Consider the following 25,758-nt stretch of genomic DNA (forward strand, 5'->3'; position numbering starts at 1 on the left):
CTTCATAAAACAGTCATCATTTAGCTTTGCGACTTTTTTTCGACTAACTTACAGCTGAAAACCTGACCAGGCAACACATTTTTATCACAAATAGGTTTATGTGATTTTCACTCTAATAAAAGATGTATTTTCTGCTTATTTTTGAAATCCCCCAACTGGCTAGCAATTTGCAGCTTTAAATAAACGGCTATCAGTTTGAATTAATTCCCCCTTAAATCGAGTGACTACTGTGCGCGCTAATGAACAGTCGTTATATGTATGAGTACAGGGGGCATCCGCTACCGAGTACCAACTGCCAACATTTGGGGGTCCCCACAAAATCGCACTCGTAATGCGTTTGGCGAACTTTGGGCCACTCGAGTGACCAAACAATTCAGCGAGTCGTGCGCGCTGCTGCAATTTATGGTAAATTAATTTGTAATTAATTTTTATACGAAACGAAACTAAACGAAACGAATGAAATTGTATGGGCCATTGTGCCATATGGCCGCAAGCAGCAATTCTAGATGTGTTTTTATTTCTATTTTACGCTAGTTTAGTTTCAATTGCGTCCAATTAAACATGCGGCCATCGCCCAACCGCCGCTCAAATCCGCCATTTCCGATTGCCTGGTAACATCCAACATCAAATTTTACATCCCAATCCCAATCGCCACCGGTTTTCCGCTTTTCCGCTTTCCCCACCCCTTTATTCCATTTCCATTTCCATCCAGTGAAATGCTGAGCTGTGAATCCTCTGCGTGCTGCACGCGTTTTGTGTTTTTCGGAAATTGAAATTGCATATTTAAACAGGCCATTCCCACTGTGTCCATCGCACTAAGTGTAGGTGTAAGTGTATGTGTGTATATGCGTGTGTGTGTATATGTGTGTGTGTGTGTTTTGAGTGAGTGTGGGTGAGTGCATAGATGTGTGCGTGTCGTCATTGTGGCGGCAAACGGATATAAAGTGTGTGTGTTTTTGTTGCTGGCCCATTTCTAAGCACTTGACTGCGTTACGCATTCGCTGCTATAATTATTATTGTCCTGCAGCCCAAGGACATTCCAATTGGAATTACACTTGTAGCGGCACATTTGAATGATATTTCGAAAATGTAAAATAATAATGTAAATCCCTAGTTGGCACAATTAACTTTCAGTGCAGCTTTGGCTTACCAACTTCGATGATATTGCGATATCCTTTGGAAATTCTTCTGAGAAAATTCTCGAAAATGTATGAGAAGTTTGCCATGAAATCCTTAGCTCACTTTCGCCCCAACTCGATGGCCTATAATGATGATGAGGATTTGAAATTCCATTTATATCTCGGCTGGCGGATATTGGGAAGAGATTACCCATCCAAAATGAAATGAAGAACAGGCTGTGATTTTGGTTTTCATATAATACTTTCGCTTTTCATTTATTAGTTTTGCATTCTTCAATTTTCAGTTTTCTCGGGCAACAATAGCTTCTTTCTGCTCACCCGTTCTATGCTTAGTAATTCTTGCATTTATAGTTACATATATCTATATATATAGAATTTGTATATATTTATATATATAGTTTTTGCTTCATTCTTGCTTTTCTTGCATTTCCTGCTTTTCTTGCTTTTCATATGGCAACACAATAGTAACTTACAGTCGTAGCAAAGTGTTACCGAGTTGAGGAATTCAGAATTGAGAAATCCCAATAGCTTTTATACAAATAGTTAATGCTCTACACATAATCGGGGGGCCATTAGTATGTTCCTTAGTTAACAAAGTTAGTTGCTTGCTTGTTGGCCCAAAGAAATAATTGCACAAAGTGTCGCTCGACAGCTGCGAATGTGGGAATTGAACGGATCTGATAAATATATATATATATATATATTTGTATATATATGTGTGTGTGTATATATATGTTTAGGTATACTGTATATTCGTGTATATTATACAAACTCAGTTGGTGCTAACTGCTAACTGCTAAATGCTATTCAGTAACTTAGGTCCTACATTAGCCATAATACTTGTCTTTACAGCACTTTACAACACTGTTTGTCTTCAAAAAAAAAACTCATTTACTTTATGTTATATTATATTATATATTATATATATATATAGATCGTTTCTGGTTTACGCATTAATTCGAATTTGATTTCTTCTTGGGCTGTTTGGTTAGCAACACGGCTAGTTAATCAATTAATTTATTTTATTTTAGTTAATTCTAATGCTATTGTTTATTGTATACTCCATGACTGGTGACTAGAGTTATAGATTCATAGATATATATATATATAGATGGCCGCCAACTGAGGATGGGATCATAAGTTTCAAAGCCAAGTATATAGACGCTTATAGATTGGTATTGGTTGCTATTGGTTGTGTTTGTGTGTATGTGTGTGTGAGTACCTAAGGGTGTGTTAGTTATACATAGCCATCCTATATAGAGTGGTGATTTTTGTTCAACTTCCTGGCTGCATTGCTTAGTAGTTCGTATTGGTTTCACTTTAGTGACTGCACTTTCTCTCGATCGTACATATACTCGTATAGTGGTGTATATATAAACAGGAAATCACAGAAATCGCAACAGGATTTGCAATAACTTTGAAAGGATTTTGAAAGGATCATAGCATCATTTATGCGAAAGAAATATCCTGAAACTTGCAATCCCGCGCGATATCTGTAGATCCCCTGGCATAGTGGTATATATATCTATATATGTATATATATGTGTGTATATATATGACTTTATATAGATACCTTTAGTTTTGTGTATACTTATATGAATATTTACTTTTTGTTAATTTCTGTTGCCATTTGTTTATGCTTCGTCTCGAACTCTTCATTAATATTTCGTTAGTTTTGTTTGTTAGTTATTGTCCACCCATCCAGTTTACGGAAATTCTCTTATTTCACTTTGTTGTCGCACTTTTTTTTGCTTTCTTTCTGTTGCTCTTTACATTGTTTATTTTTTTTGCTAAATTGTTGTTGGTATCGGCATTTAACAAAGCAGGCAAATCACAAATGATTATGAAAACATACATGTGTGTATATAGAATGCATTGAATCGGAAATATTTAAATGAGTCCAGATTAAAGCAAAGCTTTTAAATCGACCAGATTTTCCGTACGACTAGAAAACTATTGAAAATTAGGTAATTGAAAATCCAGAGTACTTGTTTATTAAATTAACACACACACACAGCGATTTAAAAACTTTTAGGGCTTGCATAAAAAAAAAAAACGATGATGGACTCGTGCTTTTTGCGCTTTGCATAAATACATATGAATTGAAGACAAAAACCGATTTGAATTAAATTCCATTGAATTAACTGCTCATGCTGCGCCACCAGAATATGCATACAATTTTTACTCAAATTTTCAGCTACTATTTTTTGCTATTTTTCCTATTTTGCGCTAGTGTCTGTGTGTGTGTGCTAGCTTTTTGTTTAAATTGTTGTTAAATTTAGCATTTGCGTTTGGCGCGGCATTTACTCTATTGTTATACTCGCTCTACAAGCATTTTTTTTGTTCCTGCTTTTGTTACCTAAATTTGTCCAGTTGTCGTATTATTAATAATAATGAAATAAATAATACAATTTGCTGCTGCTGCTGTTGTAGGAATATTGCAATTGCAAGCCAAACGAATCCTGAGTTCGTGTTGTAAACGTGAATATAAAAATTGAATGCGACATAAAAAATGCAAAATGCAAAATGCTTCGTTGCCAGCCTCAGTTGTTGATGTTTTTGTAACCAGTTGTTGTTGCTGTTGCTGTTGCTGTTGTTGTTGTGGTTGTTGTTGTCATTATAGTTGTAATTGCTGTAACATTATTTACCACACATAATAATAATAATAATAGCAATAATTCCCATTCCCATCCGAGTTGTCAACGTATCAAAAGTCCCGTGTCCGGTGACCATCGATTCGCTCGATAGTACATATCCTTGTACATCGAAGGGCACGCATATTGATTCTGTTCCCAATTTCGTTGGCATTGCGGAGAAATGGGGAGAGAAATTTAGATACATGGGTATATGGTATGGTTAAGGTGTTGAACACACGGTTGCCGAACTCAAAACTTCAAATGCAAAAACATAAATGGTTAGTTTTGAAATCGTTACAATGTTTCACACTTAGAATGCATGAGGCCACAAAATCGCCGCACTTTGCATTAAAAATAAATTAACACAAATAATATGGCCATAAAAAAGTAATCAGCGATAAAAGTTGTGCCCACACAACTGTCCCATTGGGGCATTAAAAATGAATGAAAAATTAAAAAAAAAAAGGGAAAAAAATGTGCGTGTAAATACGTGTACTACGAGTGTAATGTATAATGATGTGACCACAAATAAGAGCCATGCCCAGCCATGGTGGACAACCGTGTGGCCAGCTAATGGGTTAATTAAACCGATGCCACTCACCTTGTTTCGCTTAAAATCTATGTTCGTCCTTACGGTTCTATGGTGTAAACTTTGCACTGGTCGCGCATTATTACCTAGTGGAGCTTTTGGGGTACTCTCGGAGCCTTGCATCAGTCGTCGGAGTTGGTACAACTGCAATAATAAGAATCACATATATATACCCGAATATTAATCATTTATATATATAGATATAAACACGTATTGATAACGGCTTTATATGCGGCTTTTAAGTGGTTCGCTTAGCTGACCAAATGAGCCACTAATTGCCGCTAAATTATGTGGCAAATTCCGCTGTGCAATGTGTCAAGTGCCCCATTGATGTGACTACTAGCGATTAGAGAGCATAATTCGCATATGTAAAATTTCATATTTAAATAGATATTTCTAATCAAGAAGCATATATTTCTACTCTTTTTTTTTGTAATATTTTTCCACAATTACAACTACAGAAATGCAACTGCTGAAATAGTCTATGAAAATCTCATCTCACTTGTCATTCGCCGACTTGTTTACATTGCACTTATTGCATTTTGGGCTTTTTGCCAGTCCTATTTTATTGTTGACTCATTTACTTTGAGTATTTTTTTTTTTTTTTTTTTTTTTTTTTTGTTGCTGTTGTTGTTGTGTGCGAACACTTTTGACCCCAGCGGCATGGCCATTACACATGTTTCATATGCATTTATGCAAATTGATTAAACTAACCAAATATTGTTTTTTAATTATGCACAGAGCGGAATATTGACCGCATTTCCACCGCGATCTGACCAAATGCCCAAATTGATGAGCAATTTTATAATTGCATTTATGCGATTTCATTGTACTTGCAATCAGCGACCAGTGAAAATGGACTGAGTACTACAAAAGGTACAAAAAAATACAAATAAAAAATGGGTAAAAATCGTATCGTATCGTATCGAATCGAATCGAACATAAATAAACCAGCAAACCAGCAAGTACAAGCCGCTCTAATTGCAATTGAAAAACACACACGAAATGCATTTAATTATTTGCGGTTCGCAAATGGAGGGACCACAACAGGCACAAAACTCACCTCCTGTTTGGTGATATAGATGGGCTTATTAACTATGATCCACACGGTGCTCTCCCAGCAGCCCGGATGCGTCGTCGAGCCCTCGTAGGTGATGTAGTGATCCGTGTTCGGCAGCAGCGACCTCACGGATATGTGCCTGATGGGCGTCGAGAATCCTGCAAAGGACATGTTAGTCAGAGTTAGCGTTAGAGTGTGGGTATCAAAGTTACAGTGCTAAGTTCAAGGTGCTTGCTTCTATTTATGCGCATATGGCGCTGTTCTAATGAATAATTCAAGCCAGTTCAAAGTTCCCAGTTCCCAGTTTCCAGTTCTAAGTTCCCAGTTCCCAGTTCCCAGTGGCCAACATGACCACTTCAAAGTCAGCGCTCGGCTTTACTCATACAAATCATTTTGCCAGCCGGAAATGAAGCAACTCGCGGCTTGTAGCCCAAGTCGAATGGAATTCGATGGAAGGGAAAGCTTTCTTTCTCGAGTGGGAGTTCCACTTTTGGGCAGAGCTAGTGTAGTTTTACTTTCTCTCACACCAAATCAGCTGATTGAGGGAAGTATCTCACGGATACGTTGGCTGCATTGCAAGCATAAACTTAAGTTAGTCTATCTTGAGCATTATCCAAATGAATTAGCACCATGTTGTGCTTTTCAAATGGTTCTACAATGTGGAAGAATATCATAATTTGTGCTTAATTTTTGTCTAATATTTTCTAATTACTATCTGACACTATTTTCTGCTATTGAAATGCTTCGAATGGTTATCACTATCAATATGCTATTGAAATGCTTCGAATGGTTATCACTAAGAATATGCTATTGAAATGCTTCGAATGGTTATCACTATGAATATGCTACTGAAATAGTTATACATTGTGCAAGAATATCATAATTCGGATACTTTTTTTCAACTTCCAATATTTTGGAAAGAGTATCTGCATTTTAAGCACTTTAAACTTTATATAGCCGCCTTATCCTGCAGTTATTATGGTTCTTTTTGCTTTTGCTGTTGCCGAATGGCCCGGCATATTTCTTGGTTCTCGATTTCTCGACTTCTTTCTTCTTGCGGTGCTCGGTTTCGCTTGGGCATTTTACGTTTTACAAATTAAGGCTGGTTGGTGCTGGTTGCTGGTTGGGCCCCCATAAAGTTGTACGACCTGTAAAAAGGCTATTAAACTGGCCAAGAAAATGCCAACGAGACGTGCAATGAGCTTGCGGAGAGAAGGGGAAGTGAGGAGGGGGGAAATTATTAAGTGTCGGTTTAGTGTAATTCGAGGTTTCATTTTCGTCACTTTGTGCCGGCCAGTCTCAATTTGCCACGCCCCCCCATCTCAGCCCCCCGCCCCCTGATCCTTCGATTTTTTATGGTTCGCCTGGACATAATTATGGCCCAGCGAAGCAATGCTGCTGTTGTTGCAATGACATCATAAAAGCGGCGAAGCCAACGAAAAAGGCAACTTGCCACTTGCCACTTGCCACTTGCAACTTGCAACGGCATTACGGTGTATTGCAATATTTCCGGTAGCATTTTGCGTAGACGGAAATGAAGGCTGGTCACTGGTTTGGGGTTGGGAAAATGTCTGAAAATGGTTGGAAATTCGCACCCACCTCTATACAACACCTTGTTGAAGGTGCTCGTGATGATGCGCAGCTCGGGATTGGGCGTCTCGCCAATTTGCACCATCAGCGAGAGGCCAACGATGCCCTGCGACTTGTGCTGCGCCTCGGACATGTTGTGGTACAGCTCCTTGTTGAATCCATAGATTTGGATCTATAATTAAAAAACAAATAGTAAATATGTATAAGTTATTATTACAATATGTTTAAGTACGAACCTCGCCGGGAAAGCTGTAGCCCTGGATAAAGTGCTCGGAACCGCGCACATTCTCGGTGCCGTAGTGTATGTAGATCTCCTCGAACTGGTAGCGATAGGCCAGTGGGCCACCGGATATGTTCACGTGCTGCTTGGTGTCCTTGTCCACGCGGAAGACCAGCGACTGGCCCGTGTTGTGCAGTGTGCCGGAAACCTGCGGATTGCAAATGCCATATATACGATATCCAGGACATACAGGACATCCAGGACATCCAGGACATCCCGAATATCGCGAACATTCCGCTCAAGTTAGGGGTGTCTTGGGAAGGGGGATTGGGGGTTTTGGGGTATTGGGGGTCACCTGGTGACCTATACGCACCTTGTGCTTGTCGATGTGCAGAGGTCGCAGATATGGATCGAAGAGCAATTTGTCGGGCACCACATCGATGGGCGATTGGCGGCGCCCCTTGTTGCACATATTCCACTGCGGATTGATGAGGCCCCAGAAGCTTGGTCCTGCCAAAAAAAAAAACAAAAAAAAGGATGCAAATGGATGAATACATTGCAACAAAGTGAGTAACACAGTTGCGAATGGGATTTAATACCATAAGTGCAAGAATTTAAGCTAACTGATGTAGCAACTACTTACTATACATAAGTGATTAGGTTAACAATCAAAAAAAGATACGTTTTAAAGTTACCAGTTAGCTGGTAATCATAATCAAAGTGGCTTAAAGGCGTACTTCACCGCTGGAACATGGCTATATACATATATATGTATATGTATGTATATATCATCGCTGCTGTTTCTGCTCCTCTGCCATATATAGTACATACATATATGGGTTGGTGTTCTGTCAATCGAGCAAATGGAAAACGTGTCTTCGCCTCTTCGCCCAATGCAAACAACAACAGCAACAAAAACAGCAACAAAAACAGCAACAAAAACAGCAACAAAAACAGCAACAAAAACAGCAACAAAAACAGCAACAAAAACAGCAACAAAAACAGCAACAGAAACAGCAACAGGAACAGAAAGAGATAGAGAAACTGCAGCTGCAACATCGATGACAATTTCAAATGCCAAATGAAATTTCATAAGCCGCCCAACTGACCCCAGCGACCCCCCTTTTAAATGGCAATTAAATGCAACGTCTGGGGGGTCACAGGCACCCTCACATGTTTTGGGTTTGAGTTTGGGTTTTTGGGTTTTGGGTTTTGGGTTTGGGTTTTTGGTCGCTTTCAAACTGCGATGTGATGGGCTGAAAACTGTCGAAAGTTTTCAAAACAATGCTACACCAAACAAGTGTGTGTGTGAGTGGGAGTGTGTGAGTGAGTGGGAGTGTGTGAGTGAGTGTGTGTGTGTGTGTGTATTGGCCATTTGAGTGGGGTGTGTGTGTGTGGTCAAAGGGGGGGGTGCAGCTGTGGTTGCTGGTCAAAATAAAAAAGGGGGGCAAGTGGAATTAGGTTTGTGTGCCTTATTCAAAATTTAATATCCTTCTTTCCATGTTGCACAAATAAATGTCAGCAATATGTGTTTGATTAAGTAGCTATAGTAGACTAAAGTTTATACTTTCTTTTATTTATTTAGTATCAAAGTATCAGCGGCATTTAACAAATGATTGTTATAAAAAATATTTGCATTATTGTATTTGCATAATAAACAATTGATTTGAAGCACATTTTGTGCATATTTAATTATCTGCAAGTGTGGCTCAATCATTTTCAGCCATACTGATGAATCCCAAATCGTTTTTCAGCATTTTCAGAATGCATTCCGTTTTCTGCAATTTGCTCTCGATGGCTAACTGCTGTGTGTGTGTGTGATGTGTGTGTGTGTGTGTGTGTGTGTGTGTGTGATGTGTGTGTGTGTGTGATATGTGTGTGATATGTGTGTGTGTGTGTGTGTGTGGTTGTTTTCCCCTGTATTTGTGTGGGTGCATTGATGACACGCGGCGGCAATAAATGCCAAAGTTTAAAAACTGCTCCGTGGTGATGCTGCTGACCCGGCCATTGTGTTTTGACCCACTCTCACTGCCACGCCCACTCCGGCCAACGCCCCCCACCGTCGCCCCCCTTTGCCGCCCCTCAATTGTCGCTTTTGTGGCGGCTGTTCATTTTGTGTTTTGCATTCATTTGTTGCTGTTGCTGTTGCTATTGCCACTGTTGCAGTTGCATGTTGCTTGTTTCTACCATTTTTTCTTCTTTGACTTTTTGTTGCTGAAAGTGGGGAAAGAGGGGAAGAGAGGCAGACAGTGAAATGCAACAATTACAAGAGCAACAACAGCAACAACATGCCACACCCACATTGCTTGTCTGCGTTTTTGTTGCCAAACCATTTGAAATGTAATTAAATCAGCCACAGACTGCAAAAGTTTTTACCAATTTATTCATATGAAGATTCAAACATTTGGCCCATTCACAATGGAAATTGATTAAAGTGCGGCAAAAAAATAAAAGTTGAGGCCTGTTTGAAAAGTTTTGCATTTTGAAATAGTTGCTGGCATATTTGTACATTTGTGTGTTATTGAAACGCAGCAGAGCTTAAGACTACTTTTGAGCCACTTACCGGATATGCCATCGTATGTCCACCACTCCTCCCAGCTGGACAGGACCTCTGAAATGAAGGAAAGAAGGATAGAGAGTTGGAAGCAATCAAATCGGGCGGCCTAAAGCTGAAAGGTAAGCACCAAGGTGCCAAGGAGCTTAAAGTCTAGACACCTGGCAAAAGGCCCTTGGAATTTGCCACCAAGGAGCAGTCAGCCAGGATACCGAGATCCCCAGATCCCCGAATCCCTTTTGCATATGCAGCAGTGCAGCAATGGAGCAGGAGTGCAGGAGTGCAGCAGGATTGCAGGATCTTGGGGGATGCGGAATAACACACCATCCGTTGGCAGCAAAATCTCGGTTTTTCGATGCGCATAATTCGCTGCCAATGTAAACAGCGCATGAAATCAACTAATGTTGGAACTTGCTCCGATTTTGCCAGCCGTTATTTTGCCGTTATTTCATCCGCAGACTGAAAGTCACCGGCGAAGTCAGACAAAACAAACAGGCGGCTGCCTGCCTGCTTTCTGGGGGGTAAACGATGACTTCAGTTGCCAGCCATCGAGACGCCATCGGATCCTGGTCCTGGTTCCACTGTTGGTCCTGCTTATCCTAGCCTGCGTGTCGCATGAGTCAACGTCCAACTGGGCCACACACAAAAAAGCAGTCGTCTTTTGCCCGGTTACTGGGCATACTGGGGATGCTGGAGATGCTGGAGATGCTGGGGATGCGGAGAAGCTGGCTGACTGGTCCACTGGTTTAGTGGATTCGGGAGCAAGGGATGAGCATGACAACAGCGATGTCGCCAGGCAGTCTGGCGCCAATAAAGTTTACACTCAGTTGCCACATTTCGTTTATGGGCAAGTTCTGCTTCCGCTTTATCAAGCGACAGACAATTTTCGCTATTTTCTTTTCCATTTTTTTTTTTTTTTGTGCCAAAACCCACCCAAATACCCCCTCGCACCCCGCCCCCCCCCCTGGAGCAGTTTGAGCGTATTCAAAATTTATGCTATATGCGTCGTAACCGAGCTGTTTGGCAGCGTCGAAGGGGGGAGTTGGGTGTGGAGCAGCAATAAAGCCCAAAGAAATTGCTGCAAGCCAAAGCGGAAGTTCAAAAGGGAGTCGCTGGAAGTGGAAGTGGAACTGGAAGTGGAAGTGGAACTGGAACTGGGGAAACGTTGCCCGCTTCCTGTGCGCTGGCATCAGTGCGAATACCCTGGAGCAGGCAGCTGAGCAGATGGGGTTACTTCGACTGGAGCGAAGGAAGTGACTGCCCAGGGTCATCACAATTCCACCTCAATTGCTCAATTGCTCAATTGGTTCTTCCCATTAATACTGTCAATTTATATTGATAACACTTAATATGGCATTTAATGCGCTGCTTTAAGTTCTAATATCTGCTATGTTTGTAGTTATAATAAGTTTTAATTATATATTTCAAGTTTTAAGTTCTAGCATTTGCCTTGTCTGTAGTTATAGTAATTATTAATTATATATTTCAAGTTTTAGGTTCTAATATTTGCTATGTTTGTAGTTATAATAATTTTTAATTATATATTTTAAGTTTTAAGTTCTAATATCTGCTATGTTTGTAGGTTTAATAATTTTTAATTATATATTTCAAGTTTTAAGTTCTAGCATTTGCCTTGTCTGTGGTTATAATAATTTATAATTATATATTTGTTCTCTGTTATATAGTTAGTTCTCTGAGTGATTAAGGGAGTTGTTTAGTTGTCCTAAAAGATCTCCCTCATTTCTGAGGTATCCCAAATGTGGCCACCACCACAGGACAGTGTATCCGCAATTTGCCAGCTGATCCTTGGGCATCTCGTGCCTTTGTCTCTGTTTGCTCCTGCTGAATTCCTTTTTTGGGGTCGTCGTGTTGCTTTTCTTGGCATAACAATGAACGTCCGTTTTTTGTGAGTCGCGACTCGGCGACGTCACTTCATTTTGTTTATTTGTTAGTTTGTTTGTTTCTTTGCTTGTCGCTTGCCGGCGATTTCTTCGTTTATTTTTTGTTTTTTTTTTTGTTTTTTTGCCTCTTATTTGTCCGGTTGTTGTTGTCTGCTTAGCGCTGTAAAGTATGCTATTGAATTGGCCCCGAAAATGGCGAGCGATAAATGCTTGCAAATAACATTAAGGATACCCGCACTTTGCAGTCCAAAAGGATCTCAATTCACTTCCAGGATTCGTCAACTACGCAAATTCTCTTAAATACAATTTAGTCATTTGCTAAACTCTTTTATTTTATGTTGCAACAGCAACTTAATTTATAGCTAAAACCATTTCACTTCATCGCCCCCCAAAAAGTTTGGTTACACTGCAAAAATTTCCATGCCACTTGCAACAGATGTGATATTTATAAGAATTTAAAGTTTTTTAAAACAAAGGAATGTAAAACTATCTGCGTCTCAAAATCTGCTAATAAAAGTGAAATATATCCGAAGAATTGCGAGGTTCTACTAAATAGACTTGAGTTCCATTTTTTGTGTGGCAAAGACAGTCAGTCTGTCGCCACAATTGTGTGTGTGTTTGTTTGTGAGTGTGTGTTTGCGAGTGTGTGTTTGCGAGTGTGTGTGTGTGTGTGTGTGTGTCTGTGTGTGTTTGCGAGTGTGTGCCAATGGTTTATGGGTTCCTGTTGGCCATTCAAATGGAATCTGGCTTTCGGGTTATTGTCTCAATCGCATCCCCCCAAATACATATATACATATGTACATATATATATCTCCATTTCTATCTGGCTATATTTATAACTATCTATTTGGGAGCACTAGGCATTTGTGCCAGTTCCAGCTGCTTTAGCTCGTATCTGAGGCTGTTTATCAATTCCGGCGGCCAGAAGTCGAAACACGTCTATACTCGTATGTTTATAGCCATAGTTGGGCTTATAAATAGTTCATGGATTTGCGGATTAGAGATGTCTGGCTGGTTGTTTTGGGTCTCAATTCAATGAGTTCAATTTGGTTTGGCTGACAGTTTTATTTAATGAGTGCTTGGCTTGGTTCACTTACTCAATTTGGCCTGGTTTATGTGCAGCAACTATTTACAATATATATATTTTATAGAAACTTGTTGGCAGTGTTAAGCTGGATAAATCTTCTGTTGTCCAAGGAGTGCATAAAAATGTCTACAACTATCACGAATATTTGCATGAAATTTGAATGTTATTCGTCATTTGCCTAAACACATTTTATTACTTTATCGCAGAGAATGGAGGTGTATTAATTGCCGTGTTTTCCTCCTTTCAACAGACTTGCTTATCAATAACCAGCGCGTTTAGATGACTAAATTAACTGGGATTTCCATTCGGCTTGTTTGTTAGCTGAAATCAGTAGGGGCGTCAAATCGGAATCAGAATTAGTATCTAAATCGGTATCAAAATCAGTTTCTGAATCAGAATGAAGTGGTTGAAGTGAAAAGGGAGGTCGTGTGTCTGGGCCATTTAGGCATTGTTATTTGTTTGCTCGCCAGTTTGGTGTGCGTGAAAATGGCGTAAAGATGGTATGTTTGGCTATCAAAAAGCGGGAAAATGTCCTCGAAATGGGGTTCCACAGAGTACCATAGAGTCACGCATAGCGTATCGTGCGTGGGTGCCATCAAAAGACCAACCAACATCCAACATACATACATAAACATACAACACGCCCCGTCCACAATTCAATGTCTAAATGAATTAAACCAGCCAAACACAAAGGCGTCTTAAGGCGAATGATCGCGGTGGTTTGGGTATAGACATAGCCCTTTTATGTGTAAATTATGGGTTCAATATATAATATTGACAGTGAATCAATAAAGGAAATGTCCTTAAAATTAATAGGCGACATTTCGATATTGAATTACTCGCTGTGTCATCGCTTTTAATTAAAATTTCTAGACAAGGGCGCGGAATGCGCACAAACTTACAAACTTACAATCTTACAATATATGTATGTATTTATGTGTGTGTGTGTGTGCATATATCCTGGCATGTCCTGGCAGAATTTATTGCTTCCTGTTAAGCGCGCAGAGAAGCGCTGATTAGTATCTGAAGTTTATCAAACTGTCGCCTTGGCACTTTACCCCAAAAGATTGACGACTCCAACTCCAAAGCCCTCGAGTTTTCTACATTCATTTGAGGTGTTACCCCAATTTCCCAATTTTCCAGCTTCCCGCACTTCATAAACTCTTTGGGGCGAGTTCATTTACTCGCAAATGTTCAATCAGATTCGGTTCTGGTTTTTTTTATCGCTTAAATATTTAATTTGTTGCCCGCACTCGAGCTGAAAGCTCACACTGCATTTCAATGGAAATCGCATTAATACTGATTAGCTGCATAATGCATGGCTCCGAAATGGGGGAAAATAGTTCAACTGCAGATTTGCAGATTTGCAGATTTAAATATATTATCAACTGAGTTGAGCGAATGCTGAACTAACATACATTTTGCATGCCTTTGACTTCGAAATTTGCTGAAATGCATATTGAAAATTTACAAATTTACATTTAATCGCGAGGCAAATTAACCAGCAAACAGGGTACACAAACAATTTTCACACCATTACATGATTTTTCTAAATAGTTGGTCAAAGTTTTTCCATTTCCCACTCGCCAGAAAGAAAAACATTGTAGGAATTCCTCACTTCACTTCATTTCATTTCGTTTCGTTTGTTGTTTTTTTGTTTTGGCGAATTTTCATTTTGCGTTCTTGCAGTGAAATACTTTTGTTGGTTCTTGGCGCCAAAAATAAAATTCCCATTTCATCTTCTGGGGTAAATTAAAAAATGGGTCAGGAAAAACCAAAAAAAAAAAGAGGAGAAGGAGGTGAAAATATCGAGGGGAATGCTGATGAACAAAGTGAAGGGAAATAAACGTTCAACTCACGCGATGAGTTAACAGCAAAAGTTGATGTTTGTGCTGTTTGATTTGTTATTTTTTCGCATGCTGTGCAAATGCGTTTAAATGCTACCGAAAACGTTGATTGAAAAGCAATTTCATCCGGATAAGGATCTTCGGCTGAGCTTCGCAAAAAGTCATTAAATAAAATACTCGTACAACCGCAACGGTAACCGCCCTAAAAAGTATTTACATATAAATAACTTCTCTTTTAGTAGTTATGTTTAAAGCGTCACCTTTCTGTTTGTTTCAATAATTCTTATTTCAGCTTAATGCAGTTTATTAAATCCTAATGTATTTTTTCCGAGTGCATCGTGGTAATTGCCAGCTAAGTAAGCCAAAGCTCATGTTCTGAAAAGGTTTTTTGGGGGGCAGAAGCAAATACAACGCTTGAAAACCATAATTTGGCTAAAAACCGTCTAGACATTTGCCGCTTGCCGCTTGCAACTAACCAACTATCTTAATTTGTTGGTGCCAACAAACTTTTACCCACCAACTGCCAACTACCAATTGCACCACCAACTTGCCCCAAAAAGCAGCTAAAACCACCTGGCGGCAAAAGTGGCTGAAAAGTAGTAGAAAAGAAAGAAAGCGACGAAGAAGGCTCAAGAGGAAGTTGTGGCCGCTGCTGCTTGGCATATACAATTTCGATAATAAGCAACAGTACATTTTACCCTGCACCACGGCAAAGTGAAGTGAGTTGGAGCTGGAGGTCAAAGGTGAGCCGGTCACAGCCAAAAAAGAGGGGTAGGGGGCTGTGTTGCAGACACACACGTGTGCAGTTTTCGGTGGCTAATGCGAGTCACGTCAACGCTGCATGCGAAATCGTTTTTTGAAAACTTTTTCCAGCTTGGCAACTTCAACTACGGATATCTGCGCTGTCTCAATTAGTGGCATTGGCCCTAAAAAAAAAAAAAAGAAACCCGAAAAGTACTTCACGTCTCTTCATTTAGTGGCGAGCAAAATGTTAGCACTCGCCAACCAAAAAAAAAAATAGGCATTAAATAGATAGTTAGCACGTTGAACAATTACATCCCAAAATATATTTATATATATATTTATTTACAAGTTATGTAAATTGTAAGCTGGCAAATATTCGACCCTTTTACAAGTTATCTTCTAGATAAGTTTAGAAATCTCTTTCTGAGCGATATTTCCTTGAACGCTGCTGTGACTCGAAGCAGCAGCACTTGCAGCAGATTGGGGCAGCCACTTAAAGTGGATCGCTGGTCAAACGAGGCGTATTGCCCTCCGGCTGACATATGTATTGGCGTCTATAATACGACAGACAAAAGCACAATCAGCTAAGCACTTCTTGGAAAAGCGAAAAATTGGAAATGGAATGAAAAGCTGAGTGGAGCTGATGGAGTACGGAAAATGCGAGAAAATGCGAGAAGGCTGGAAAATCGCTGGCTCTTGGCTGGTCATGTCAAAGTGATTTTTCACCTCAAGGGCAAATTTAACACAATAATTTGCACAATTTGTCAAAACAACCCTCCGGCTAAATGGTATCATAAACCACACACACACACACAAACACACACGCACATTTATATACGTATTGAGTCCTGCGAGTGCGACGGTGTGTGTGTGTGTGTGTGTGTGTGTGTGTGTGTGTGTTTTGTGAGAGAGTTGATTGTCCTGCATGCATTTCTGCCATATAGTTCGCTTTTGTTACGCCCCACAAAATGTTTTCCGTTTTTTTTCGTTTTCCTCGATTTTCTCGCTTTTCCTGGGCTTCCCGACTTTATTTTTTATGACCTGCCTTCCATGGAAAGGCCTTTCGATTATTATCAGCGTGTTTTGGCCACATTCATATGATTAGTCGGCTTTTGCATTTAAACTGACCTGATTTGGTAAAAGCATTTTTTTTTGGCCATCTCATCGCTTGAATTTGGAATTTGGAATAAATGGTATTTATTTGAAGTGTGCTTCACTCAAAGAGACTTCACTTCATGTTTATCTAAGCTAGTAACTTTAAGCTTATTGAATGTTATTTATTTTAATAACAAGTTTGTTTTCTTTTAACTGTATCTCTAAATATTAAAAAACATTTAAATCATTTACTGAAGAAGAGCACCTACTTTCGTGTCTCAATTTAACTTGACACGGCCAATATTTTTGCACTGCAAAGAGTATTTGGGTTTCGTTTTTTGTGAATACGGTTTAATATTTTCATATTTATGACTGGCAATGTTTTGTCGCCAATGCCCCGCTTTTCACACCCCTTTTCATTCGCCTCGCTCGTTTTTCAGTTTTGCACTTTGCAGTTTATGCAATTTCAGTTGCTGCCACTTTTGTTGTTCCTCTGGCTCTTGTTGTTGTTGCTGTGGTTGTTGTTGTTGTCTGACCGCACTGCCACTGTTGTTGTTTGGGTTTATTTTTATTTGCACTTGTTTATGCTGCAATTTTTATAACAAACGCCAGAGTGTCCTGTTCTGCACCCCGACCACCTGACAAACAGCCAAAAAACAAAAAAAATCAAAAAGGAAAAACAGCAAAGAATTAAGAGGCCTGTTCCAAAAACCGATCTGTCTGCGGTTTTTATTACTAATGCGCTGTTCAATGTGTAAAAACATTATGAATATAACATTTAAATTTAAATATATATACTTTATACATACATATATGTATATATTGTGCCCATCAACTGCAAAAAGCTGCAGTGCAAAATGACTATGAAAATGCTGCAGAAAATGTGTGCCAAATGCATGGAATTAAACCAGCTTGATGAACTCGGCCTCTGCTTTTTCCGGCCTTTCAATGGCAAATGGGTAAAATTGCGCAAAATTATTTAAAGTTGTTGATTTGCGGATGGCATTGAGTTCATCTATTAGTCCAACAATTTCAGTGTTTAGAACACTTTAGAAAAGAGTTAAGCTTAAAACGATCTGCGGCAAGCAAAACGCTCATTTTTCCAAATAAATTTTGTATCTTTTGAGTAGAATGTACTTTCGAATGCCTTTCCTTAAAAGCTACAGATACAGTGAAAACGAGGAAAACCCCCTTTTGTTGCAAGCTTGCGGCTTAGCTAATTGAGTGTTAATTTGTTTTCCCATTTCAACATGTGAGTGGCGCAGCACGCTGTTGCCCCCAAGCTGCTTGCAGCGCATTTTTGTGCAAATATATTTATGCTTGTTGCCGTTTTTTGTGTGTGCAACGAAATGCATTAAGCCAGCTGAAGTTGTCCGCGTACATCCTGCCACACACGTCCTTGTCTCTACCCCTTTGTTCATGTGTCCATTTGTCCATTTGTCCAGACCTTGGCAGTGTTTTTCCCGCCTGCCCTTTGTGGCAGGACTTTCGTCCTTTCACTGCCACTGCCACTGCCACTGCCCCATGCTGCACTCTCTGTTTGCGGCAAGTGTCGGTGCGTTTCAGTTCGGCTAGGAGTAACTGCATCTGTAAATGTATCTGTAAATGTATCTGTATATCTATCTGTATCTGTATATCTATCTGTAGCTGTATTTTTATCTATATCTGTATCTGTATTTCAATCTGTAGCTGTATCTGTATCTCTATATGTATATGTATCTTTAAGTGTATCTGTAACTGCAGCTGCATCTGTGTGCGGCACTGCCAAAATCCTTTTAAACTTGCCTCGCATCACATTTTACATTCGATGACGTTTCCATTGCAAGATGCAACGTCAACAATAAAACCAGAAGCTGGCAAAATCAAATTTGTTGGTCAACAGAAAAGAAATCGAGGCATTGGAGTTAAGGAGTGAGTGGAAGTGCTCTCCTTTCCACCGAATCCTGCAACCAGAATACTGGCAAACCCGCACTGTGAGTCCTGTGAGTCCTGTGAGTCCCTTTGTTGGGCATATTTCACTTACCGGAACTGCAAAGCAGAACGATTGCTGAGCAAGCGATAAATCCTGCCGTGGAGCAGCAGAATGATGTGTGGTGTCCTGGCGACGGCATTTCTTTCTATGTGACTCTGACTGGGACTCTGTATCTGTAGCTGTAGCTGTTTTTGTGGCTGGACTTTGGGATTGCACTAGCTGAAACTGCAACTGGACTATTGCTCCTGGGAGTTCTGGGGATTTCTTTTTTTTTTTTTTTTTATTTGGTGCTTGTGGGTGCCCCTCTTAAGCTTTTAGGCTGGTGGGTTGGATTGCGCACGAGTCTGCAGTTAGATCTGACACTTGGGTCTTGTTTCGGTCAGTTGCGGGTTCTCTTTCATCTTAATTTCCATCTTCATTGCTCCTGAATATCCCGCCCACCGCCGCCCGCCGCCTTTTTGCATATATGCAAATTTTAATTTCCGCTACTTTCTCCGATATGCACACAACTTGCTGGCTTCATTTCCGTCTTCTGTTTGCTCGTTTTGCTATTTTTTTTTTTATTTTTTGGACTTATTTTTTTGACCCGCTCTTTTTTTTTTGCACACTGCACACTCGAAAAAAAATCTGTTGTTTTTTCTTTTTGCTCTTCAATGGGCAAGAACGAAAGTAGGTTTTTGGATTTTTGAAATTTGTAATTTTCAATTTTCGCGCTTTTTCGAAAGAACTGCAGTCGCAGGGCCGACAGGACGCGTCCGTCTGTCTCTGAATGCGAATTGAAACTGAACGGCGCTGTCAGTGGCATCAGCGCCAAAGGATATGCAACGTGCTGCTCGGCAGGCGCGCAGCAGCAACAGCAGCAGCAGCAGCAACAACAACAACAGTAACAACGACGGCACAGCACACTACCAACAGCAGCAGCGCCGACAGGATGTTCGTGGCAGGACGAAAAGGAACGAGCGAAGCCGAATGTCGCACGAAAGGCTGCCGCACGAAGCGTTGCCATTTGAAATACTGGGACGCAATCTTCTTATAAATGCTGGGAAATCGCCACAAATGGGAACAAACTAAGTGGGAAATAAGATATAGTCAATATATTCAAGTGATTAACAAATATATACAGTTAATAATATGGATGTGATCGGTTTTTTAATTGCTATTAATTTATATAATATATCATATATATATATTTATATATATATAATTTCAATTAATAAATCATAGTATATAAAAGTAATAGTGTTCTTTTTGCAGCATTTTCTTGCCTACCTTCAAATATATTTGAACTTAATTCTTTACTTATTAAATTTTAATGTTTTGAAAACTCAACTCTTCTGCTTTTTATTTGAAGTTATTACTTCCTTTAGCATAACATCTGTTCCCACTAAGGCCACCACTCTTATACGGCAAACTCTACGAAATGCCAAACTCTTCGGCGGACTTCGTGGCAGGACACGAGGTCCTTGCGTCGCTGCCGACGCCTGCGCGACTTTGGGTCGCCGAATGCCGCGGATCCGGCGAATTACAGCGCTTGGCAGCCACGTGCAAGTCTCATAATTGTTGTTGTTACTTGTTGTTCTTGCTGTTGCTGTTGCTGTTGCTGTTGCTGTTATTGCGATTGTCCTGGGTTATGGTTTCGTCCTTTTTCTTTTTCTTAGTACCCTTCCCCCCTACGGCAGTCCTCGCTGCTGGCAATCAGCGAAACGTTACGTGCGTTGCCTGTGTTTTTTGTGTTTTTGTCCTGTGCCGCGGGACGGGCACATCTTATCAGTGGCAAGGAGAAAGCAGATGAGGCAGGCAGAAAGCAGAAAGCAGCAAGGAGCAGGGAGCAGGGAGCAAGGATACTCCGACAACGAGGAGGAGTCGTCGGATTTCGTCGGGAGTCGTGGCCTGGCTGGGTTCTGGGTTCTGGTTTCTGCTTGGCAGCCGGCGTTGATATAAATTCTTATTGGCGCATTACAAATTGCCGTCTTGAATGGAGATGTGTGCTTGTGTGGGCAGGTCCTTGCACATTATGTAATCGCCTTACACATAACACAAGGCATAAACCGTTTTTTTTCTTACTTTCTTTGATTCGCGACAGACAACGGATTTGGTCCTTTGTTTTGCGGTAATTAGATTTCCAACTCATTTGCATACAAATGAAAACGAATCCATGAATGGCGAATCAGTACTTCCAACATACACGCATAAATTAGCTAAATAAAATATTTCATATATATATATATTTAATGAGGCCTTTGTGGCATTAAATGCGACGCGATAACATATTAATGCCGCTAAGCCAGGCGTTACACAGTTTTCATTTTAGCCGCGATGTTAACATTTTCCAACCGCACTACGCACTCGCATCGACTTCAAGTTTTCGCCGGCTAATCCATAAAATCGCTTTTGCCACTAATTCAATTCAAATGTTTTGCTGCATTATTAAAAGCTTTCAATCACAGTCAGTTAACAATCGGCGGCTGTTGGAAAGTCGGGCAAATCGGAAAATTGGCAAATCGGAAAATTGGCAATCAGCTGCCGTCGGTCTTAACCCCACAAATCACCACCCCTCTCCTCATCACCGCACTGAAAGCCAATCACTTCACATTGCAATTGAATGCAAAAGCAATGCCACTAACTAACAATAACAATGATGCGACCACCGGAAATATTTTTAAATATTTACGTGGTTAGAAAATAGAGAACATTTTATAAATTATTTATCATAAATAAAATGTGATTATTTGTGGAAGCAGTTGGCCTAGTTATTCAAGTGACGATAAGGTTCACAATTCTTTATTAAAAACCTGTCTTTTCGTAACACTTTTAAAGATTTGCAATCAAGTAAATCTCTGAGAACTATATGTGATATTAACTGCCGATTGGGAATATTTTAGAGAGAAATCATTGTATTTCCGATATTGGAAAAAAAGGCACGTGCCCAAAAAGGGATGGGTGGCAAAAACACTCTTTTATGTCTCGTAAACACCAGGTACTCACCCCTTTCCTCAAGCTCTTTCCACGTCAGAGCAGATAGTTGGTTGTAGCTCCTGGGTTATAGCCAGCTCAGGCACTTCCTCCAGTAGGTCGAAATCACATTATTGGTATCCTCTGCTGCCACTTAAAATCACTGCACCACTCACTCACATTTAGTATTTTTTTTTGTGAAAAACATCGAAAAAGTGGTTTGCTTATGTATAACTTTTGAGAAGCGCAGAGAAGGGCACTAATTTTTTGGTATTATTTAGTATTATTTGGTATTAAGTATTTAGTATTATTTAGTATTTAGTATTTAGTACTTAGTATTATTTAATATTTAGTGTTATTCATCATTTCCTTTTAATGTAACGTAATACTTTCAGCTGTTTTACTCATAATTTTATAATTTCACTTTGAATGCCAGCTAGAACAATAGAAATAGAATAGTGTTAATTAAGTATTAATATTATTTAATAATAGTTATATACGATTGTTTTTTGTTAAATGGCAAAACACCCGGGTTTTTGCTACACCCTGAGACACCCGGTGTTTAGCGGGTGCACTTAGAGTTCCATTGGTTTGCTGCAGTTTTCTGACTTACACATTGACGCTGACAGCTACACGCACACAAGGACATGCACACACACACACACATACGCACTCGCATTCACATTCACATTCACACTTGCACTTGCACATTGCAATTGCAGGCAATGCAATTGAATTCGTGGCAGTTTTAATGTAATTAGTTTTTACACCTTGCCAAACCGAATGAGAGACAGACACTGCGAATTGAATGTGTGGACGGGGGATGAGCGGTGCGGGGGCGGGGAAAAAGGGAGGGGGAAATTGGGTGGTGAAGTGGGTGTAGTGGGTGTAGTGGGCGCAGTGGGTGTTTGGCGCAGACACTGCGCATTTTCTAATTAAAAACGCCAACGGCAATTGCCATTGGCCTGCGATCCACCGGCAGCATCGCAATTGCCATGGCATTTCCGTGTCTCTGGGCCTTCCGCCCACCTCTCCGCCCACCCTTTCGCCCCATTTTCCACCTCATTTTCCATCGCCCCCGACGACAGGAAACGGCGGCTAATTGGCAACAAGACAAATCGCTGTGGCAATTTGCTGAGAATTATGCGACAAGATCAATTTGGCCATCGAATTGCTTGGGAATCCGTGTGCGATTGCAAGTGCGACTGCGGCAGGTTCAAGGTCTGCAATTGTTGTAAATTTCCATCGAGCAACGAACAAAAAAAAAAAAAAGAAAATGAAGCAAGAAAAAAAGAAATGTAAGAAGTGGGAAAAGAAGTCATAAAACTTTTACGGCATTTTGGGTTCACGCCTTTGGCGAGTGGGGTGTGATTTGAAATTAATATAACTAAAAGGTTTTACGGCGCCGCATTCTATCGCTCTATCGTTCCATCATGGGTTTCCCATTTTCCTGTCTCTCCATTGCTTATTTCTTATTTTTGTTTTTCTTTTCTTTTCTTTTCGTTTCTTTTTTTTTATTTATTGATTTTCACTCAGCGCTGCTTCGTTATTTCCCCCCGATATACATATACATATACATATATAGTATAGTTTTTCTTTTCGCGGAAAAACCCGCTCTCTTTTCCGTTTCCCCGCCCCACTTCCGTTCCGGTCCATTCCATTCCGTTCCATTCCGTTCCGTTTCATCGCCGGCGGTGCGTTTAGTTGGTTATTCCTTTGACGCTGCCGCTTCAAGCGGAAGTACAGATACGCTGGTGTGGGTCATAGCCAAAGCCAAAGCGAAAGCCACACAAAAACACACACCAACACACACACACCAACACACACCAACACACACACACACACACTTTCTGACGGACAAAGCCTGCTGCCTTAACCCTTGGGCGGCCAAAGCGAACGCATTGCAGGGAAAGTGGACAGTGACGTACGTCGAACAGACCACTAATTAAATTGGAGCTTCAACTCCTGGCGCTGGCTTTCATTCATTTTGGTTGATAGAGCCCGAGGGATTCGATTGGCACTAAAAGCATTACGAGCGGAGATTTGCAGAAGCTTCGCTAAACGCTTAAATATCCATGATTTTATCATGATTAAAACGCTAAGCAGTTTGATTACAAAACACATGGGTTAAGCAGCAACGATCTTGTGCACTATATCATATCATTTATATTTTGCCAACATTTTTGCTTTCAAATTGTAATTTATTTATTTATTTGTGCACTCGAAACGAAGTCGCTGCTGAACTGTGGCGCTATCAAGTTTCCCAGTCACCTGCAAGGTGGACAGGACACAGGACACAGGACACCTGCTGTTGCCTCTTAATTCGGTTTACAGAAATATTTCCGTTTTAGTTTAAGGCGCCATATCCGCCGTCCGTATCCGTGCTCCTTTTTTTTTCCTTTTCCCAAGTTACTGTGCATGGCCTTCAGGTGTAAACATTATCTGCATTTTCACGCTCCAAACAGAAATTTATTGCCGATGCTGCTGGGTTTGCTTCGAACTCAGCTTGGAGTGGAGAGGAGGTGATGGAAAATTGTTGTACTAAAGGAAAATGGGTTGGAAAAGCAGCCACATCCTGCTATCTATGCGGTCTGGGCAATCGAAGAGCAACTTTATCGCTGCAATTCCGTCTCATCTTCCGCCACTTGACTGTTGCTCTGCGTGAGTGTGTCTGTGTGTGTGTGTGTGTGTCTGTGTGTGTGTGCATTACGCTAAATTACATTTTGAATATTGAATTGACGGTGCAGCTAACCTGACCTTACCTGTCAACCATCCCTATCCCCATCTGCCTCATCTTTCTGGAAAATCGAATTCGTTTGTTGCATTCCTTCAATTGAATTTCTGCGGTTCTTCGCCTTGGCCTTTTCCCCGACTGCCTTGGATTCGCCCCTTGCCCCTTGCCCCTTTCGCATCCATGGCTTTTTCCCTGGGCGTCTACCTCATCTAATTTGACGGCGACGCAAACAAATTCGCTGCACAACCTGGCAATTTTCCGAGTTTGTCGAGTTTCTGCGCGGCATCGCTTTCATTTGGCATTTCGATCGAGTTTCGGTTGCAACTTTGCGCTAATGAAATATGAGTCGATTGGCTTCACAGGACTCAATGAAATGCAGGCGAAAGGGAGTTCCAGAAGCTGACCAGCAATCTATTGATTTCCATTGTGCACCTGCTACTGATTATGATCGCAGGTTGATAATGGATCTTGGATCCTACTCCTTCTACTTCCAGATGGCAGCTATGATCCTTTGCAAGTTACTAACGTACCTACTATATTATTATTATTATTATTATTATTATTATTATTATTATTATTATTATTATTATTATTATTATTATTATTATTATTATTATTATTATTACTATTATTATTATTATTATTATTATTATTATTAATACTACAAATTCAGATACAGCTAGCTTTGATCCATCCACTGCTGAATTATCAGTTTACAGCTCCAAGCTTAGAAATCCTTTAATTATGAAATTTGCACAATTGAACTGCTTCCCTCTAATGTATTCCCATTAAATATTATATTTATTCTGTTAGCTATTCCCCTTGGCCGCATTTAACCCTTGAAGGTAACTCGAGTTTCCCCACAAGCACAAGCCGTCTATAAATCAGTATCCCCTGTTATCCTTGCCTGGGCACAAATCAAAACTCCGGAAATTAGCAGCTACTGATTTGGAGTCCACAGTCTTTAGTGAGATACTACGGCCAGCTTAACTTGGCCTACGTGGTTTGCTTGGGGTGTTGGGTGGTTTGGGTGGTTTGGGTGGTTTGGGTGGATTTGGGTGACTTACAAGCTGGAAGAGCCCTTATTCTTTTGGTCACGCACATGGCGGAAAACGCCACACCTGACTCCCTGGTGTGTGTGTGTGTGTGAGTGTGTGTGTTTAAGTGGGCAGCTGTGGGTGAGCAGCAAGTATTTGCACCTTGGGCTTCCACCTCCTGAGTGGCCGACTGCCTTTCCTTTTTATTACTCAACTCACAGTGACGAGGCTTTTGTTTGCACTTATGAGTTCGGCTGTGTGTGTCCGTGTCCTGGCTTGACTTGTAATAAAATGTAATTTTAATGTGTTAATTCAGTTGGTTTTGTCGTGTCAGAGGTCAGTTGACTTCTTGGCTGGCTGGTCGAATGGAGGAAATGCTTAAGGAAACGCCAAGGAAAACGCAGCTAGCGGACAAAAGAAACATTTGCCGTTTTCAATTAACAACTTTCTATTTTCTTGTCTTTTTTTTTTTTTTTGTGTTTGCATGAGCGCCACAAAAGGTCTTGTTTTTTTTTTGCAATGTTTAACAACGCGCTGCGTTGCCTAATTGATTTGCAGGTCCCTCTTGGCTCCCAGATCCAAGTCCTGCGGATCCAGACAA

General features: G+C 40.4%; 1 protein-coding gene across 1 annotated transcript; it reads right to left on the reverse strand.

Annotated features, from left to right (window-relative positions):
* Positions 1-1,361: 1,361 nt before the first annotated feature.
* On the reverse strand, positions 1,362-19,219 carry LOC6525402 (carbonic anhydrase-related protein 10). The gene is made up of 8 exons (XM_002101201.3): positions 18,486-19,219; positions 9,798-9,845; positions 7,608-7,744; positions 7,251-7,442; positions 7,024-7,186; positions 5,428-5,582; positions 4,377-4,508; positions 1,362-3,925 (listed from the first exon to the last, which is right to left on the reverse strand). The coding sequence occupies exons 1-8, from the start codon at positions 18,571-18,573 to the stop codon at positions 3,839-3,841; spliced, it is 1,002 nt and encodes a 333-aa protein (XP_002101237.2). The 5' UTR covers positions 18,574-19,219; the 3' UTR covers positions 1,362-3,838.
* Between the last annotated feature and the right edge of the window lie 6,539 nt (positions 19,220-25,758).

This window comes from Drosophila yakuba, chromosome X (genome assembly GCF_016746365.2).
Source record: "Drosophila yakuba strain Tai18E2 chromosome X, Prin_Dyak_Tai18E2_2.1, whole genome shotgun sequence".
Classification (NCBI taxonomy): Eukaryota; Metazoa; Arthropoda; class Insecta; order Diptera; family Drosophilidae; genus Drosophila; species Drosophila yakuba.

Bases quoted from the DNA above. Each gene is read 5' to 3' on its own strand.
- LOC6525402 (XM_002101201.3), bottom strand. From the start codon at position 18,573: ATGCCGTCGCCAGGACACCACACATCATTCTGCTGCTCCACGGCAGGA. The intron at 9,846-18,485 runs GTAAGTGAAATA...CCTTCATTTCAG, and splicing joins CGTTCTGCTTTGCAGTTCCG to AGGTCCTGTCCAGCTGGGAG. The intron at 7,443-7,607 runs GTGCGTATAGGT...TGCAATCCGCAG, and splicing joins TGCACATCGACAAGCACAAG to GTTTCCGGCACACTGCACAA.